Here is a 19,032-nt window from a genome sequence, read left to right as displayed (position 1 = left end):
CAGAAGGGAGCTGATGCCCAGAGCACCATCCCCTTGAGCTCCAGACCTCCAAGGAGCTGCTTGGGTAGGAGGGGAGACAAGGCTATAAGGAAACACTATGGTCAGATGCAACTACCCTATAGAGTCCCCACCTGCTTAGATGCTGTGTTTAATTAATTTGCCCCTGCTTTGTGCGTAGATGAAGCACTCAAAACACCATCTGGAGCCAGGCTGTGCCTTCGATGCAGCTCCACTAATTGTTTATGTTTATTTGACCATTTATCACTGGGATCCCCCCTTGCCAAAACCTGCTCAGCACATCAGATGGGACTTGTCATTCTGCATGCAGACTTAATCAAGCTGCCACCCAGAAATGACCCAGAGCTCCCGATTTTGGAGATTTATATAAACTCTGAAATTGTGAAGTGTGCTGAGTAATTTAAAGAAGCCAGAAAGAAAAAACCAAAGTGAAAACATGGCCCTTCAATTATAGGATGCATTGAACACTACCCTGACTCTGCCAGAGCTCCTGTTTGTGTTTATTTGGGGCCCAAGAACTGGTTTTAAGGAAATAGAAGAGCCATGGGGCTTGGTCCTGGTGATGTGATGGCATCTTCTGAGCACTCGTCCCACAGTGCGCAGAGCTGCTGGGTGGCAGGTCCCTACAAGCTCGCCCAGAGGCTGGGTGTTGATCACCCAACTTCATACCATAGACTGGGAGCTTGCTATAAAATTAAGTCCAGGTCAGGCCAGGGTGGGAGACATTGGGGTAGATCTAAGGGGATGCTGGGACTTTCTGGATACCTGGGGCTTGCCATGATGAGCGACAAAGGAGAAAGGAGAGGAGCTCAGGCTGTTCATCATTGTGTGCTGATCAAGGGCACATGCGCAGCAAGCCCAGAGAGGAGCTGAGGCCAGGAAATATGGCCTTAACTTAAATACCCCATGTGCTGAGGTTGTTGCTGGTGGTCGTGGACCAGCAGCAAATTCCCGTTGCAACCAGTAGCACCAGACCAATCAGCTCATTGGGGGAGATTTGATTAATAATTTGCAATTTCACCAGATTGTATCTCTGCATAAACAAAGTTGTTAAAGTACAAGGCGCCCTGTGTAGGGTCTTGGTAGCTAGAGCTAACCTGCAGGGATAGATTTGTTGAGATATGCATAATATTTGCTGCAACATATAACTAACCTTTAAAAATTCTTGAGGATGGGTTCACAAAAGGCACAGGAGATGCTTTTGTGCTTTCACACCTCAGCGAGTGAATGAGTGGCATCTGTAATCACTATTTATCTTGTTAAGCAAATAGTCCTCATGGCACTTCTCAAGTGAAATACAACAGATCTCCAGTATTGATGTCCCCTAGGTATGCTTGGCTGGCTGAACTTCTGTATGAATTTTGGAAACTGGGAATAGTGGCTGTCACTAAAATGCAGAAGGGGTGAAATATGTCATTGTTGGGATTGTTGGACACTCTGGAAGTGGCTCTTGAACCAGGGGCCTCAGGTGAAGATGGCTTTCTGAAGATTTGCTTATAGGAAATGAATAGTTTCAGCCCAATAAAGTCAGTTCCATATAGGATGTGTAAATATGTATGGTTCACATGGGCTTAACTTGCCGGACAGTTGTTGATAAGGACAAATCCTTGTATGCCCAAGGATTTCATTTGGAGATGAGTATTAATTTTGGGAAGTCCAGTGGGTATTGGAGAAACACCAGGGTAAAGGTCACCAGTGTGATCTCAGTCCCTGAAGTGTAACCTCTTTAATTATGTGATCAAACCATGCTCAACTTCTGGGCTCTTCCTTCAGATAGGAGCTGTCTCATACATCCTTAGCTCTGTGGAAGCTGGCCAAAAAGGGTTGGGCTGTCCCCCCAGGGCTTCTTGGCCAGCCCTCTCCTCCCAGCATCTGTGAGAGGTCTCCATCTGTATGAGTGTCACTAGGGCCCTGGTTGGCCACTATAGGCAGCATTGGATAGCATCACAGAATGGTTTGGGTTGGAAGGGACCTTAGAGTTCAACCCCCTGCCATGGGCAGGCACACCTTCCACTAGAGCAGGTTGCTTCGAGCCCTGTCCAACTTTGCACCACCATCCCGCAGAGCATTCCCTTAACTTCTACTGACCTGCTCTGTTGATGGAGCTGCTCCTTTGCCAGGACCCAAGTGGGGTGATGCCACCTCTGCAGCCACCCATGGCGCTTCCTTCCCATTCTTGCTGCAAGTGAGCATCTTCCGTGGCAGATGTAACCCTCTTTCCATCCCTCCTTGCCAAAGCACCCATTTGGAAACTTTTGCCCTTTTCTATTTTGTCCAGATCTCAGCAAAATCCATGATTTTTTTGGAGGAGGGATCCTCAGTTTTGGGTGGATGAGATTATCATGTACCTCTTAAAACACCCCCAACTTTCCCGGCTCAACCCTGTACTCCCCAAACAAGACTGGTCCCAAGGGGAAGGCTGGTCTCAGTTATTGGAGGCTGGGGTGCCCATCCCAGCAATAAAACCTTCGTGCTACTGCTAGCGAGCCAGTTCCCTCCCACAGCATCATCTTTGGGTCTGGGAAGTGGCTCCTCTGCTTCAGAAACGGGATGGTTTCCACATGCGAGGGAGGCAGCCGTTGGTGTCACCACGTTTTCTTCATCGTTTCAGGCATCGCACGGGGAAGTGATTGAAAGGCGAGGAGCACGCTCTGCCCCACCTTCCTGCCGGAGGGGAGGAACGCTGGGTACTGGGGTGGGTGGTTTAATAACACGTTCCTCTGGAGACAAGATGTTCAGAGGGGAGGTGTACTTAAGGAAATATTTGCCTTTTTGGGTTTTACACATTCCTTTTGTTTGGTTTGTTGAGGGTTTTCTTTATAAAAGGGAAAATAATAACCCACCTCTCAGCCTTCCTTCCAAATAGGCTTTTGGGGATCCCAACTCCGTCTTGGTTTGAGAGGAGTCTTCCAAATTGGAGTCAAGCATTTGGCCAAGGCAATGGTGTTGTCCCCGGGTGGGGTGTCAATGTGGGTGGCTTCGCTCAGGGACACTTTCACAAGGGACTTGCTCAAGGTCACAAGGAACTTGCTTAAGGTCATGGAGCAATGGTGGGTGCGGGGATGGAGCTATTCCCCCAAATTAACAACAATTCCCCGTATTCCCCCAAAAGAGCAATAGTGGCTGCGGAGTGGGAGCTATCGATCACTGGTCAGCGTATCCCCTAGAAAGTAGCTGTAATATTTTGACAGATTAGGGTAATCTCACATGCACATCTTAATTGCCTCATTACGAAGAGGCACAAATAAACCCGGGGAAAAAGAAAACCTGCAGATATTTATGGGCTGATGGATGTGGTAGGCAGGTCCACACACATGGCACCATGGTGGGATGCAGCCTGGAGCAGGGATTGGGAAGGAGGAGCAGGTAGCAAAGCAGCATCAAAGCGTCTCTGCCTTGGGGTGCTGAGCACCCCGGCCAGGGGAGGGAGAGAGTTGGTCATGGAAATAAATAGGGGTGGGAAAAGGTGTTGAGACCTTCTGCATGGGCAGCAGGTTAGGGTGGCCAGGGACGCTCAGCACCCTGAATCCAGGTCCAGCCACCTCTGGGGTGCTTCGGTGATGGCCTCATGCTTCAGGTATAGAGCTCAAATCCCTCCTGGGAGTTTGTGCCTGCAGGGATGCTGTGCTGGGTGGCAGGATCCAGCCGGGGAGGGGATGCTCAACCCCAAGCCTTGCCTCTGGGCTTGCACCCCGAACCCCTCTCTATGCACAGGCTGGGTGAAGGGGAGAATTGGAGGCACCATTGTTTTGCCTGGAAAAATGTCATTTTGACACCAGTAGTAGGCAGAGATCAGCCGGAGCCTCAGGCTCCTTCCTCCGCTGTGCTGAATGCAGAATGAGCATGGGATGGGAGGGGGATGCAGCCACTTCATGCTCCCCAGCTTACCCTAGGGCACCCCCATGTCTTCCTGGCGACAGTGAATATAGGCACACCAAAAAGAAATGTAGTCAGGAGCCAGAGCAGCTTCCTGTGAAAGGGAAAATCATAGCAAAGAGAAGGCCAAGCAATGCAAATATTAAGACGAAATGCTCTGAGAATCTCTATATGAATATCAAAATATAGAAATATTAAATAAGGACATATAGGAAATATTTAAAAATATAAATATATTTATATATTGGTATATAGATATCATGTCATAAATATATAAACAAATGCAAATATGTACATACAGATAGATAAAATACGTGATTGTATAAAATTAGAAATATATAAAGTATACATATAATAAATCAATGCTGCATGTAATAGTAATAATGTTACTTGCCAGCATACAATTAAAGGCCAAAATTGCCATCTCCCAGCTAAGACTCAGATTGTGAAGCGTTGTCCCCATGGATAAGGTGGATGGGAAGGGGACATGCCCCAGTCCCAGCCATAACCCTGAACCAGGAGCCATGCGTTGCACAAGCCTGGGCTCTTCCTGGCAGCCTCTATCTCCTCCATGGGCTTTGCAGGGTGGTGTCGCTGGAGATCAGGAAGGAGATGGGAGGGGGAAGTGCTGATGAGGAGCCCTCACAGGTCTCCTTCTCTTGGCTTTGAGCGATAGGGAGACCCAGGGACAGGATCATGTCCCGCCTCAGGGCTGGCACATCTTTCCCAGGGCTCCTCCAGGCTGTGGCAGTTCCCCATTTCCATTCATATAAATGAATATAGGCAATATTAATTTATCTATATTCTATACATACTATCGCTATAGCCTATGGAGTATACTTCTGTTTTTTTACTTATCATGATGCTAAATGAACATTTCACCTTTCTATGATATTTCAGTTTTATATTACTGATTTTCAGAGGCTGAATGAGGGTTGGAGTTAAAAGGACACGTGAGAAAAAAGCAACCAAAAGATAAAAATAAAAACCACAAGGGTTTTTGAGCAGCAGAGTGCTCTGGATGAGCTCTGGGTCACCCAGGGAGTGTACATCACAGGCGGTTTATAATACCACTGTGTTCCCTGGCTCGTACCTGGGGACCATCCATCCTAAAAACGGAACAATTTTCACCCAAAAAGGGGACAAAGCGTTTGTAAATGGGGCTTTTCCTGGCAAGAAAGTAATGAATGAGTTTTAAGCATGCCCATAAATGCAGTGTTCCGAGACATCATCTGCAGAATACATTTATTTTAGGTGCCCTCCACCCTCCCCCCCACCCCGTCCCCGGTTTATTTTAACAATGCTGTAACTATTATAAAATGTGACTTTTCTGTTTAACTCCGTGGCGTCCGCTCAGCGTCTGCACATGTGTGTGCATGCGCTGGTGGCATTTGTCACCATCGGATGCTATTTTTATGCCTGTTATTCTTGAGGACCCCACCCTTGGCTTGGGGAAGGGGAAGGGGGGGAGCCCAGGAGGAGGGAGAGGAGGGAGGGAGAGGAAGGAAAACATCAACCTCAGCACACTTCCAGCCTCTGGCCATCAGCCTCCCTGCGGGCATGGGAACCATAAGGTCATTTCTCAGGCTCGCTGAGATTGGAGCTGTCAAACCACCCTGAGAGTTAAAAAAATGCAAATGCATGCAAATGAATGGGCTGTTTCTTCCCCTGTTTAAATGACAGGAATCACCTTCAGTTTTGCCAGCATCCTGGCCTTATCAGCTTACCTAAGTGCTTCAGTTAACAGAACCACACCTGGAGAGGAGCAGGAGGAAAGGAAAAGGAGTCCATTTCCACCAAAAGGAGCTGTATGTTATATCGTTTCATAATCACGTATAGCCCCTGATCTCCTAATTCAATTTTTTTCCCGCTTTCTTGCTGCTGAGTTAATAATCCATGATCAAGGAGGATGGAGTTTAATGTCCCTAAAAAACCTCTGTAAGATTAATTGCAGGGTATCCTAATATTCTGCTTTTCTGATCTTTTGCACTTAAGGTGATCTGGCAATAAAAGATCAAAATAGATTCACAGGGAGACACGTTCCTTCATGCAAAGAGCTCCTTTAACACTAATGTTCCTTCCAAACAAAAATAAACGAGTAGAAGATGAATACAGCAATAAAAATTTAATTGCTCATGCTTATTATTAAGGGTACAAAGGCCTAAAAAGGAAGTTGTGTTTTCCTCCCTGGCTCAGGGGTTATTCATTATCTTACACTCCACTTGGAGAACACATTGGATTTACTTCCATTTATCTGAGATTTTCAAGGAAGATTTGATACGGAGCTGGTCGGGCTGGTGGAGGAGCGTAGCTAGTTAACATTGTTAAGCACAGCACACTGTAATGTATCAATTTGTTTCAGACAACAGATATAATTAGTGTGGAGCTAATGGGCACACCGCATGCAGGGCTGGAGCATCATTCCTTGGACACAAATACCCGTGGCTGGAGTGGAGTGGGGCTCAGAGGGGTGTAATTCCCAGTTCCTCTGCCCATCTCTGGGCATGGGGAGGTGCTGGAGAGGGGTCCCATGGTGGGGCTGCCCTCCAGCCCCCTGCAAGGCTTCACTAGCTCAACTTGTCCCCCATCCCCATGTTGCTCCCAGTGGCCCATAACCTTTCCATGGGGTTGATCCATGTATGTTGTGCTGTCTTCCCAAGGCTTTTGCTTGCAGGCTCCCACACAGCACTGCTGATTAGGTGTGGGGGAGATATCTGCAAGGTCTCGGCTGGAGATTGACCCTAATGAAGGGAGGAGAAGGGAGATGGCATTCCTCTTCCCACAGGAATGCGACAGTCGGATCCCCCCCATGGCTCCCCAGCCTCCCTCAGGGGTCACTGGCTTGCTGGCCAAGGATATCTCTGGATAACCTTCATGGCACCAGGCTCTTTCCATCCCCAAGGGTTGGAGGCAGGTGGTTGGGTGGGAGCCAGACTCTTGCCGTGGGGTAGACCAGGTCCCTACAGCTGGTGGGAAAGAGGTTTGGAATCAGAAACTGAGCGGGGAAAGACACCCAGGACATGCCGATGGATCCCAGGAGGTGGTGCAGGGTGGGATTGGGAACTTGCCGGGTGGTCTCAGCTTTGTGAAAGGGGCTGGAGTGGGGCTGCAGTTTTACTTACGTTTACCATGGGCTCTTTTGGAGATTAACCCCTCGGCTGTGAACTGTCTGCATGAATACACGCTCTGTGTCCTGGGGGTTTCCGAAGGGTTAGTGTATTCAAAGTCGTTCTGGCTGTTTGATGTATTCCGTGTATGATGGGATTAATGTATTCGTCGCCTTCTGGAGGAAGTCGCTCTCCTTTGCTGGGATTTCTCATGTGGAAGGGCTGCTGGAGCCATGTGAAAGAGGAAATATCTTACAGATTAAAAAAAAAAAAAGGGAAAAAAAAGCAGGTTTTCCTTTTGGGTGTGGGCTTTTTGCTTCCAAATTTCCCTTTGAAGCTGGATCTGCAGTAGCAGGGGAAGGTGTCTGCCAGATGAACAGGGCATTTGATACCACGCTAGCAAGTCAAAACAGGATTAGGGATGGAGCAAGCCCATAGGTGAAGACAGCAGACAGTCATCTGCTCTGGCCAGGCCCTTCATCCCTGGTTGTCTTTCTCTGAGAGTTCAGGTACATTGTGACACCTCTCTTGTCACCTCGCTCCCTTGGGAAGACATCCCTAGGCGGGTTGTCTACATGCTAAGGTAACATGGGATAGCTTCCAGGCATGATGTAGCAGGAGGCCACAGGACTGGAGACCTGCTAATCTGTAAGGACCTCTGTCCTACTGCAGCAAACAGCCATGACCAGCAGTCCCTTCTGTTTGCGACATCCAGTTATACCAGTCCCCAAAACAATTGCATGGATGAGATGGGCTCTCCTTGGCTCATCTTGTTTAAGCGGTGTAGGAGCTGGCACTTGGCAGTGTGATGCAATACAGCGTTGCCTTTTCCCCACATAGCTCCTGGCAGGACAAAGCCAACGTGTGCCTGGAAAGATGTTGGCTGTGGGAGGATGTGGAAGAAACGTGATGGGGAGGGAAGTCATTGCACAAGGTTCCTGGGGGAGGGACATGGAAGAGAAGAGGGAGCTTGTGGTGGTTATGAAAAGGTGAATAGGGTGGGAACTGAGAAGAGATGGATGGAGACAAAGGAAGAGATGAAGAGATGTGGAGGGAAGCAGAGGTTAAATCACAGAGGACCTGGAAGGTGTCGAAGGTGACATGGGGATGCACTGGGGCAGTGCAAGCAGAGGGTGATTACTGAGGTCTAAGTGAGGCAAGAGAGAGGAGGACACCAAGAGAAGGCAGGGTCGTTTCAGCATTATTGACTGTGAATCCCCTGCTAATGCTCCACTGTCTGTGTTTTGTCCTAGGGCACTAAATGAGAATATGGCCAATGGCATTGAAGATCTTATTGGGATCCCATTCCCAAACCACAGCAGTGAAGTCTTATGTGGTTTAAACGAGCAGCGGCATGACGGTCTCCTCTGCGATGTCATCCTCATTGTACAGGACCAGGAGTACCGGACCCATCGGTCCGTCCTTGCTGCCTGCAGCAAGTACTTCAAAAAACTCTTCACTACCGGCACTTTAACAGACCAGCCCTATGTTTACGAGATTGACTTTGTCAAGCCTGAAGCACTTTCTGCCATCCTCGAGTTTGCCTACACCTCAACCCTCACCATCACCACCTCAAATGTCAAGCACATCCTCAGCGCTGCCAAGATGCTGGAGATCCAGTGCATTATCAATGTATGCCTTGAAATCATGGAGCCTGACAGAGAGGCAGAAGAGGAAGATGACAAAGACGACGAAGATGATGACGAAGATGAAGATGAAGAGGAGGAGGAAGAGGAAGAGGAGGAGGAAGTGGAAAATTTTGTCAATCAGGAGAACCTAACTGATGTCCAAGAAGTAAGCTGTCACCAAAGCCCTTCTAAGTCTGATCTTACCGAAGAAGCATATACAGAAGCACCTAAAGACTGTCCAAATCACTACCCAGCCAACAACTCCTCTGGACACTTGGGCGTGATACGAGACTTCTCCATCGAGTCCTTGCTAAGGGAAAACTTGTACCCTAAGGCGAACATCCCAGAAAGGAGGCCAGCTCTCTCTCCTTTTGCCCCTAGCTTCTTCCCACATCTATGGAACGGCGATTTTAACTCCTTCTCCCAGCTCAAGGAGCCACAAGTAGACAATGGCCCCTTAGATCTGGTGATCAAAAAGAGGAAGATCAAGGAAGAGGAGGAGAAGGAAGACCTGCCTCCGCCTCCTTTCCCTAATGACTTCTTCAAGGACATATTTACCAACACCCCAGCAGCTCCCTTAGGGCACATTAAGGCGGAGACTGAGTATAGCGCTTATCTCAATTTCCTAAGCGCTACCCAGTTTGGAGGAGTTTTTCCACCATGGCCCCTGGAGGAAGAGAGGAAGATAAAGCCCAAGGCATCCCAGCAATGCCCCATCTGTAACAAAGTCATCATGGGAGCCGGCAAGCTGCCCAGACACATGAGGACCCACACGGGAGAGAAGCCGTACATGTGCAATATCTGTGAAGTCCGCTTTACCAGGTATGTGTTGGGTACCTCTGCTGTGCATAGCCATATGTGGGGAGGGTGGTGGTGGTGGTTGGAGGGGCCACGTCATGACCCGTAGCTGATTCTTAAGCTACACATCTATTTTTCCCCAAAAAAGCAGCAAAGAAGGCAGGGCATGATCTCTATCCCTTCTGAAAAACAAAAAGGGAGGAAGGCAGGGTGGAGGAAAGAAATGAACCTACTGATTTTGGTGGGTTGTGGATCACATCCACAACTCACTGGATACATCCCCTCACTGGACAAAAGCTTAAATAAGCAACAGGGTATTTTCAACCCCACCATAGTTCACCACAGTTGGACCAGAACGAGCTGGAAAACAGATGGTCAAACAGCCAAGGAGGCTTCATCTCTAATGTGCTGGGAGATGCGTTGAGCTGGGAGGGCCATCTAGCTGCGGGATGTAATTAGTTTGGGTTTGCACATTTTGGCATCTGTGCAGACCACAACCCCGTTCCACGTGTTTAGACATGGCAGTGCCTGGGCTTTCTGAGGCTAGGTCCTAATCATTATACGTTAGTAGTGAGGTGGGGTCAGTCTCTTCTCCCAGGTAACAAGCAATAGGACAAGAGGAAACAGCCTCAAGCTGCACCAGGCGAGGTTTAGGCTGGATATTAGGAAAAATTTCTTCACGGAAAGGATTGTCAAGTGCTGGAACAGGCTGCCCAGGGCAGTGGTGGAGTCACCATCCCTGGAGGTGTTTAAAAGACGCGTGGATGTGGCACTTGGGGACATGGTTTAGTGGTGGACTTGGCAGTGTTGGCTTCACAGTTGTATTTGATGATCTTAAGGGTGTTTTCCAACCTAAATGATTCTATGATTCATTACCCTGAACATCGGCCACCCAGGAGCCTGGCACCTCGACTCCCTCCATGGTCAGTGGAAAGAGATTAGCATGGTCAGAGAGGAAGATAAAGGAAGCGAATGAGTGAAGGGACCATCCCTGACCCCAAAGACAGGGCTTAGCTAGGGCAACTAACTTTTAGGTACATAGGTTGGGTGAGACCAGCCCCAACATGGGCTGCTCCAAGGCACTTATGGCCAGCCAGGTCCACCCCTCCTACCAAATCCCAGCCTCTGCACTTCCCTTCACCCCAGCAAACCCCTCAATGGTAATAAATCAGAGCAGGCTACACAAATCTAATGCTACTGCTTGCAACCCTTCTCTGAAAAGCTGGGCAAATTTAATCGGTAAGCAGAGACAAATAGATTCCTGGACCTGCTCTTGCTAGGTATAATTAATATCTAATGAGTACAATCTTTACCATAATAATAAAGCTTTCTGACAAGACCATGGTATTTCAGCTCCTGGCTGCGTGTGAGAGAGAGAGCCCTATTAAGCTGGGGCGAGCAAACCAGAGGAAAATAATATGCACAGTAGGCAAAAGCGAGCTCCTGACAATGGCCGGACACCTGGGGTGCTCCCACATTCAGCCTGCCTTTTCTTCTCCATCCCTGTGATAATATTCGAGTGGAAGTTATGCAGATGATGAGGATTTGACCTGAAAATAAATTTCCATGCTCCTCTCCATTAACGCAGCAGACACCATATTATAATGCAGGGAGCATCATGCCTCAGGCGGGTGCATGCGACGTGAGCCAGCTCCCCCTGCTATGTGCAGGGGAAAGGCCGCTGCCGGGTGCTAATTCCTGCCTGCAGGAATTCAGATCCGGATCCTGCTTCATCCGGAGGTTAGCGCTGGGTTGTCACCTCCAGATAGGTGGGCTCTGCTGGGAGGAGCAGGATGGGTTCAGCCCAGTGAGAGTGGCTGTATCCCGGGCTGGAGGGATGACCCGGACAGCCCCATCCTGCAGGCCCCATCGCTGTCCTGGGTGTGATGCTGCGGGTGCTAATTGCTGACGAGGAAATAGCTTGCTTTGACCCATCATCAACACCTTCTCTGTAATGGGGATAATAAATCTGAGCCCTCCCAGAGGGCTCTTGAAGTCCTTTGCAAGGAAAGGCAGCATCGTTGGCTTCGTTTGGGGAAACTGAGGCACGGAGCAATGTTGGGACTGACTCATCGTCACTGCTGAGGTTAGTAGGAGGGTTCAGGAATTAGTAGGAGGGTTAGGAGGAGGGTTAGTAGGAGGGTTCAGGAATTCAGGTATCCTGACCCCTAATACAGACAGGCTATATCAGCATCTCAGAGGTTAAAAGCTCCACACAGAGACGGTCTAGCACGGCCCATTACTAACACAGGGCTAAACCAGACACCCTCTTGTACACTTAACAGCTTCTAAACACAAAGCACAGGGGCAGGAGGACTTTAACCCAGGAAGATAACCCCAAAGAAAACAGGGATTAACTCAGTGGTGTGGGTGATGTTCTCCCAGATTCATTCACAAAACCGAAGCTGTTCATTTGGATCACCCCGCACAGAACTGGAGGCTGGAGGGGGTTTTGTTACTTTAACACCCTGAGCAAAGTGGAAATTTCAAAACATCGGTTTATTTTCAAATGCATTTTGGATAACATGCAGCTGTTTGGCTTTGATTGGTTGGTTGGGGTTTTTTAGCCATTTTCAACACTACTCTAATGTGAGAGGTCTCCAGTAGGGAAAAGTGTATTTAAGCAAAGTGGAGTGATTGAGATGCAGGAAGAGATTTGTGCCGGGATTTCCTGAGCGCCGCCACTTGCATTACATGCTTTGCTCTTTGAGGGGAATCTGATGCTTCCCGAAAGCATTGGGCTGGCACTCACGGCAGTGAGCAGTGCCTTCACCAGGGACGTGCGTGCCCACACAGTTGCCCATGGGGTCCCATGGGAATGAGGGTGCAGGGAAGCCAAGGTTCCCAAATGGGGTTTCTGACCGGATCAGTCCTTTGCATTATTTCTGCACTCAGGGAACTGTGGAGAAGCAAATGACCAGACAGAGAAAATACATTTCCCTGGGTGAGGAGTCCCCCAACCTTCCCCCATCAGATCCCTTCCCCTTCGTGTCAGTGGGCTCCCGCATTCCATGGGAAGGACCCCACGTGCACCTGGATCTGGCACTCCCGCCTCCCAAGGACATCTGATCGCAGGAAGCAGGACTTCATTTAATAGCTCATTAATTTTTTCCTTAAACAAAGGCTGCTCAGCTTCTACTCTGCTGGTTTGCCCTGCTAAAACGCTGGAGAAAACTGCAAATATTTCAGTTTTTCCACCAAGACAGCCCCGGAGTGCTCAAGGAGAAACTGTTCCAGCCAGAAAGGTTAACATTATTTGTTCCTATTATTTGTGTTGTGACAGCTCGCAGAGCCCTAATCGCTCTCCTAATGCAATTGCATTAAGGTTATTCACACACACGGAGCACGGTTCTCTTTCTCCCATCTCGCAGAGCCTGTGTTCCCCATGCTGCATCTTCCCCTGGGTGCTTCACTGCACCCGGAGCACCTCACACACCCCCAACCCCTGAGCTTCTCCAGGTAGAGCCGTAAAACCTCTCTTCCATCCCATGGAGATGCAGTCGGGGCAGGGAGGATTGAGTTTCTTTCTCCCTGTCTGCTGCCGGAGATGGGTAATAGCCTGAAAAAAAACCCTTTGCCTGTATTTACATTATACAGTAATCCTGGCGCGCTGCTTGTTTATTAGGAAAAGCGATCCTGCTAGGTTAAACATTACATATATAGGTTTAAATTATATTATAGGTGGGGCTGGTAGCTCTGCTTTTCATTAACGTTTCCCAACATTCTGCATTGCAAGCCCCTGCGTTCATCTGCTTACGACTCCGCTGCACATTATCCATTTGGGATGAAATTTTCCATGCAGCTTCATGTGCTGCTGAGAATGGATTTCAGCCCTTTCGGGGGAAATGCAGCCTTGTTAAATTTTGGGGATAACAGCATCTTTGAATATTTCAGATTGGGAAGTTGGGATCTGGCCCTGGGCTTGGCATGTGGAGAACAAGAGATGCTTTTCTTCTGTCTCTCTAAAAATCTGCATGAGTTGTAAAGCTCACATGAGCTTGTTACAACCTCTGTACAGGCAGGGAGCATCTCTGCTGTCTGTGCTGCTGCTGCAGCAGATGCAGGACCAGGCTGGCACTGGCTTCCCGAAGGCAATAAAGCATCATCTGGTGAAGAAGTGACTCTTCTGGTAGGGATACTTGTCTGCATCCTTGATCCCAAGGGACTAGTGCACAGGGATGCCCATCCCAAGGCTGCAAGTCCTCACAGCACTGGAGTGCTGCTGGTCTCATCACCAAAAACTGTATCGAGATACACAAAGGCAGGGTGGCAGAAATTAGTGCAGAGGCAGCACCTTGCAAGTTCTGAGGGCTTGACCTGCCAGCATAATTAGATTTTTGGGGTGGGTTTTGCTTTTCTTCTGCATGCTCACATATTTTATATATAATAATGACATGACTCCGTATATTCTACGTATTCTTAGCTGCATTACTAACGTTTTGGAGGGACTGTACTAAAAGCATATTGGAAAACAGTATGAATGCTGTTTACTTACTTGAACTCCACTGGTACAGCCTAGGCAGCACATGCGGCTTGGTTCAGCTACAATCAGCTTCACTTTTTATAGTAATAAGCATTAGCTGTGATTTTTGTAGGCTGCAGAAGGAAACATTCATTGGAAAAAAACCCAGCGATTGGACCGCCTGCTTTGGAAAATATTCTTGGGTTTAGATGTTCCCCTTAAAAAGAAACCCACTATATTTGTAAATAATTGCCTTTGGGGCGGGTATTATGGCTGTATTTAAGAACCTTCCCCAAAACGTGTATGAGGCTGGATGTGTGCTGACCTTGGAGAGCACGGCAGGGAAGGACAGCGGTGCTGGCCGCTGCCTGCACCTCTGCTGCCTCACCCTGTGCCATGCTCCCGCTGTAAGCCAGAGCTCCGGAGACACCCAGTGGTCAGCGCAAGGATAAAAGGAAAGGAAAATCGGCTCCAAGCGGGAATTCGTTTGAGCAGTATTGCTCTACATTGCCAGGCTCTCCAAACTCAACTAATTTCCTTATTTGCAGGCAGGAATATAGCTGTACTTATTTAGATATTCCCATATGGTTTTGGGGTTTATTCCAGAAGGTTTTTCCCTCCAGTTTAGGCTGTTTTGAACTCTCTAGGATGGGCTGCACGCTCCTGACATGGGGAGCTGGGTTTGTGCGATGTTTAGGCTCTATCGCCCTGGGAAAGAGGAGGTGGATGCAACCACCAGCTTCCAAGAGCATCCATACACTGGGGAAAGCCCTAGGATGAGCTCCCTACCTTCTCATTGCCTTTCCCTCTCCTGATCCAGGGAGCAATGCCAACCACATCCCTGACCAAGCACCTTCTCTTTTGCAGGCAGGACAAGCTGAAGATCCACATGCGGAAGCACACTGGGGAGCGGCCGTACCTGTGCATCCACTGCAATGCCAAGTTTGTGCATAACTATGACCTGAAGAACCACATGCGCATCCATACCGGCATCCGGCCCTACCAGTGCGAGTTCTGCTACAAGAGCTTCACCCGTTCCGACCATCTCCATCGCCACATCAAGCGCCAGAGCTGCCGCATCGCCCGGCCCCGGAGAGGACGCAAGCCCGCAGCATGGAGGGCAGCCGGCTTGCTCTTTGCTCCCGGTGGCCCACCGGTGGAGAAGAGCTTTGTGATGCCGCCAACATTGGAGGAGATGAGTGGCCACCTCGGCAGCACGGCCATGTGCCTTCCTGGCCCCAGCCCCAAGCACTTTCTGAGCGGGGCCAAGTCCCCCTTCAGCCTGCAGGAGCTGGAGAGCCAGTTTGAAGAAACCCAGATGAAGCTCCTCCGACGAGCCCAGCTGGACATGGAGAGGAACGCGAGCATCTTCGCCTTCGCCCTGGGCCATAATGAAAACCTCGCTGCCCAACCCTTCTTCCCCCTCCCTGATCCATGGAGCACGGGTTTCAACGGCTTGGCAGGGCTCAGCCATGTGGCTCCCATCTCAGAGGCAAGCAAATAAACCCGTGTCTGGTCCCGCCATAGGTCCGCTTCCCTTCCCAACAGGATGACCAGCTCTCTCAGCATCCCTGCCTGCCCTTTCGCATCATCTGGCTCCCAAGAAGCTCTGTGTCCCCTCGCCACCATGGCTTGCCGTGGGGCTTGGGGCATGGGGCCATGCCCCGGGTGAGTGGGTGCGTAGATGGGTTCTATGCCCCACGGCCCCGGCGCTTCAGACTCTGCGATGCACTTGGTTTTGGGGCTGTGGGGCACTTACTTCCCCATCCATCCACCCACCGCTCACAGCTCCATCTGGGAAGGCCAGGCCAGGACTGTTGCTCTCTTCAAAATGCTCCCAAAAATGTCACTTGCCTTAGTCCAGGGCATGGCCATCACCATGAGATGGCTCTTCTGGGGGGAGATGTTCCCCATTTTCCACCTGTGGGGCCCACTGTACACTGACAACCAGACTTGGTTTTGATATGTTACATTCCTTGGCCCTTTTGGTCAAAAAGACTTTTCTTTCCTTTTTTTTGGGTTTTTTTTTTCCTTTTTTTTTTTGGATTAATTCCCATGTCTGGCAACAATATTCATTCTACAAGGGATAAAGGGAAGGGTCAAGCAACCATGTTGGGAGGGGAAGAATCCTGGCCATTGGCTTTCTCAGTGGTATGTCAGATTTGCAGGGCTGGTGAGAAAGCCCTGAGGTGGGACCCTAAAAACATTAAAAAAAAAAAAATCTTAAAAAAAAAATTTAAAAAGAAAATTTTTTTTTCAAAAAAGATAGAAAATCACTCAGAAGCAAAGCTGGGTGGAAAAGGGGATTTTTACTTATTTTGGTTCTTTGTCCATTTCAAAACTTCGGAAGGAGAACCAAAGCCTATTTTGAGTACTTTAACTGCAGTTGCTTGAAAAGGTGAAGGAAAACTTTCGGAAGGATCAGAAATTTTTTGATTCTGAGCTTTTATTAAAACCTTGCTTTGCGAAAATAAACCATGGGGGAATTTTGAAATGAAAACGTCATTTCAAACCAAAGAGTCAGAATTCACCGCCGCTGACCGTTCTGAAATGTATAGGGTTTTGTCCTTAATTCCCCCTAATTCCTATACATATTTTGATGACGAAATTTACAAAACACTGGAGTGTCCCTGAATCTGCAATGTCGATGGGAAAAAATTGGATGTGCAAATATCCCTGCTGTTTGTCTCAAGGGATCTTTGTGGAAAAGAGTTCCACTAAAGGTGTCTTGCAGATAAGATGGTCTACTTGCAAGAAGGAGAAGTACTATTTCTTCACCATTTGTTGGTTCACCATTTGTTGGTTCAAAACATGAGGCAGTAACATACAATGGGGTGCTCCAAGCTGAAGCTCGCTCATTGTGGCCAATAGGTCTGGGGTCCTCTCCAGCATCCCTGCAGACCCTCGCTTGGACACCCCCACCTGATATTTCTTTTGAGGCTGGAAAAGTGGCCGGAATCGCCTCATCAGCCTCCTGCAGCTCTTAAAACCACGAGCTACTTTCGAGCATAAAGGCTTTTGACGGCCATCTGCCTCCAACTGCTCCTCTTAGATGTGGTGGGACCCCAGTTTCACCACTGGCTGAGACAGCTTGAGGTGGGTGCCCCAGGAAGCTGGTTTTACATGGAGCCAGCACCTGATAGTGTACATGTTACAAGTTAGGGATTTTTCTTTCTGTTTTTACTGTTACCTTTTAACATCAGCAGAATCAAAGGGGATGAAAGGGCCACGGGTTCGTTAACTTCTTGGCCTGCCCATCAATGGTGTCGCTCTGAAGCGGTGGCTGGATGATGGTGTCCCCACCAGAGAATGGGAGGGGACACAGGGGATCCACAGCCCACCATGAGGGTATGAAGGACTTCTGCTCTGAGACCATCGTTAGCAGGAACGATCCCAAGGAACTGCCCAATGCTTGCTTCCTCCTCCAAGCGGAAATCTGCAGAGACTCAGTGTGCAACAAGTCAATGGAGAGAGTTTAAAATAAAAAAAAAGAAGAAAACTTCTTAAAACTGCATCAAACCTTCTTTTTGTTTTAATCCATACCAACTTCTTACACGAGCGATGTTTTGCAAATGGACGGTTACTTCAGGTGTTTTTTTGTCTACGATTTGGAGTCATTGTAAAGTATCCAAAGATGCTGAGTACTGTATAATCTACGAGGACTTGAAGCAAGGTGTTTTTTCTGTCTCAATTTGTTTGTTGGGTTGGTTGGGTTGGTTTTTTTCGTTTGTTTTTTCCTTCCTATTTGTCTAGCGGGGAAAAGCCTTTGCAATTTTTCTATTTATAACTATTTTTATGTGATTGCTTTATGTACAAAACAATAGGGGAAAAAAATCAAAACAAAAAAAAAGGAGAGAGGAACACACACACAAACAGATTTGCCTTACTTACTCACGGGACAATCACCCTTAACTTGGATTGACGCTAGAAAGTGGATGGAAAAAAAAGATACCAGATCTTTTTATGTATTTATTAAACTGCATTAATTGATGATCTTAAATTATAAGCAGGACTTGGTTCTCTTGCCTGTGGCCATGCTGAGAAGGCTAAGCCGCTGCAGATACTGAGCTGCCTCCCTCCTCGGGTCGGCATGGCCATGCCTATGGCCTCAGGTCACTGGATGTTCCCTGGACTCATAAATCTGGTGCTTTCCAAAGGCACTTTTTGGAAAGCCAATACAATAACACATTAGTTAAGCATCCAGCTGGTAAGGGCTCCAACCCAAGGGGCCGTTGGCATTGTGATGACTGAGTTAAGGTTGATTTTCCCGTGTCGTGCTGGGTTGGGTAGGGATGGATGGAGCCGGGTGCTGGCAGCCATCATGTTTTGGGGTGGAGAGGGAGAACTAGAGAAAACCCTAATTCTTCCCATTGTTCATGTTGTGTGGTGACTCCAGGCCACAGGTATCCATGTGGGAGCCCAGCTAAGCAGGGAGGTGCCTTCCCAGGATTCTGCTCCCCTTCCCCAGCCAGGATGGGCATGATGAGCATCAAACCTGGGACTAGACACATGTGGGGCTCTTTCCCAGCTCACGATGCCATGGCTTCTTGTTCTTCTTCTCACCATGGCTCCTAGGGCCAGCTGCAAAAGGTACTGATGAGCACTGGGTTGCATCAGCAGCAGCGTGAGCAGCAGGTCAGGGAGGGGATCCTGCCCCTCTGCTGCACTCTGGGGAGACCCCCCCTGCAGTCCTGGTCCAGCTCTGGGGCAACAGCACAAGAGGGACGTGGAGCTGCTGGAGCGAGGCCAGAGGAGGCCCTGGAGCTGCTGCGAGGGCTGGAGCAGCTCTGCTCTGGAGCCAGGCTGAGAGAGCTGGGCTGGGGCAGCCTGGAGAAGAGAAGGCTCCTGAAGGGGACACCTTAGAGCAGCTCCAGTGCCTAAAGGGGCTCCAGGAAACCTGGAGAGGGGCTTTGGACAAGGGCCTGTAGGGACAGGACAAGGGCAATGGCTTTAACCTGCCAGAGGGGAGATTGAGATGAGCTCTGAGGCAGAAGCTCTTCCCTGTGAGGGTGCTGAGGCGCTGGCACAGGGTGCCCAGAGAAGCTGTGGCTGCCCCATCCCTGGCAGTGTTCAAGGCCAGGTTGGACACAGGGGCTTGGAGCAACCTGCTCTAGTGGAAGGTGTCCCTGCCCGTGGCAGGGGA

At 49.0% G+C, this 19,032-nt stretch overlaps 1 protein-coding gene across 1 annotated transcript in view; it reads left to right on the top strand.

Annotated features, from left to right (window-relative positions):
- Positions 1-18,068, top strand: part of ZBTB7C (zinc finger and BTB domain containing 7C) — a 92,568-nt gene extending 74,500 nt beyond the window's left edge. The window contains exons 3-4 of the mRNA XM_030470898.1: positions 8,255-9,451; positions 14,757-18,068. Of these exons, the coding sequence (XP_030326758.1) occupies positions 8,271-9,451; positions 14,757-15,393 (1,818 nt within the window). The 5' untranslated portion in view covers positions 8,255-8,270 and the 3' untranslated portion in view covers positions 15,394-18,068. The remainder of the gene's footprint in view (positions 1-8,254; positions 9,452-14,756) is intronic.
- The last annotated feature ends 964 nt before the right edge of the window (positions 18,069-19,032 follow it).

Source organism: Strigops habroptila, chromosome Z (assembly GCF_004027225.2).
Source record: "Strigops habroptila isolate Jane chromosome Z, bStrHab1.2.pri, whole genome shotgun sequence".
In the NCBI taxonomy this organism is placed as follows: domain Eukaryota; kingdom Metazoa; phylum Chordata; class Aves; order Psittaciformes; family Psittacidae; genus Strigops; species Strigops habroptila.
This window is presented reverse-complemented; position numbering and strand designations above follow the sequence as displayed.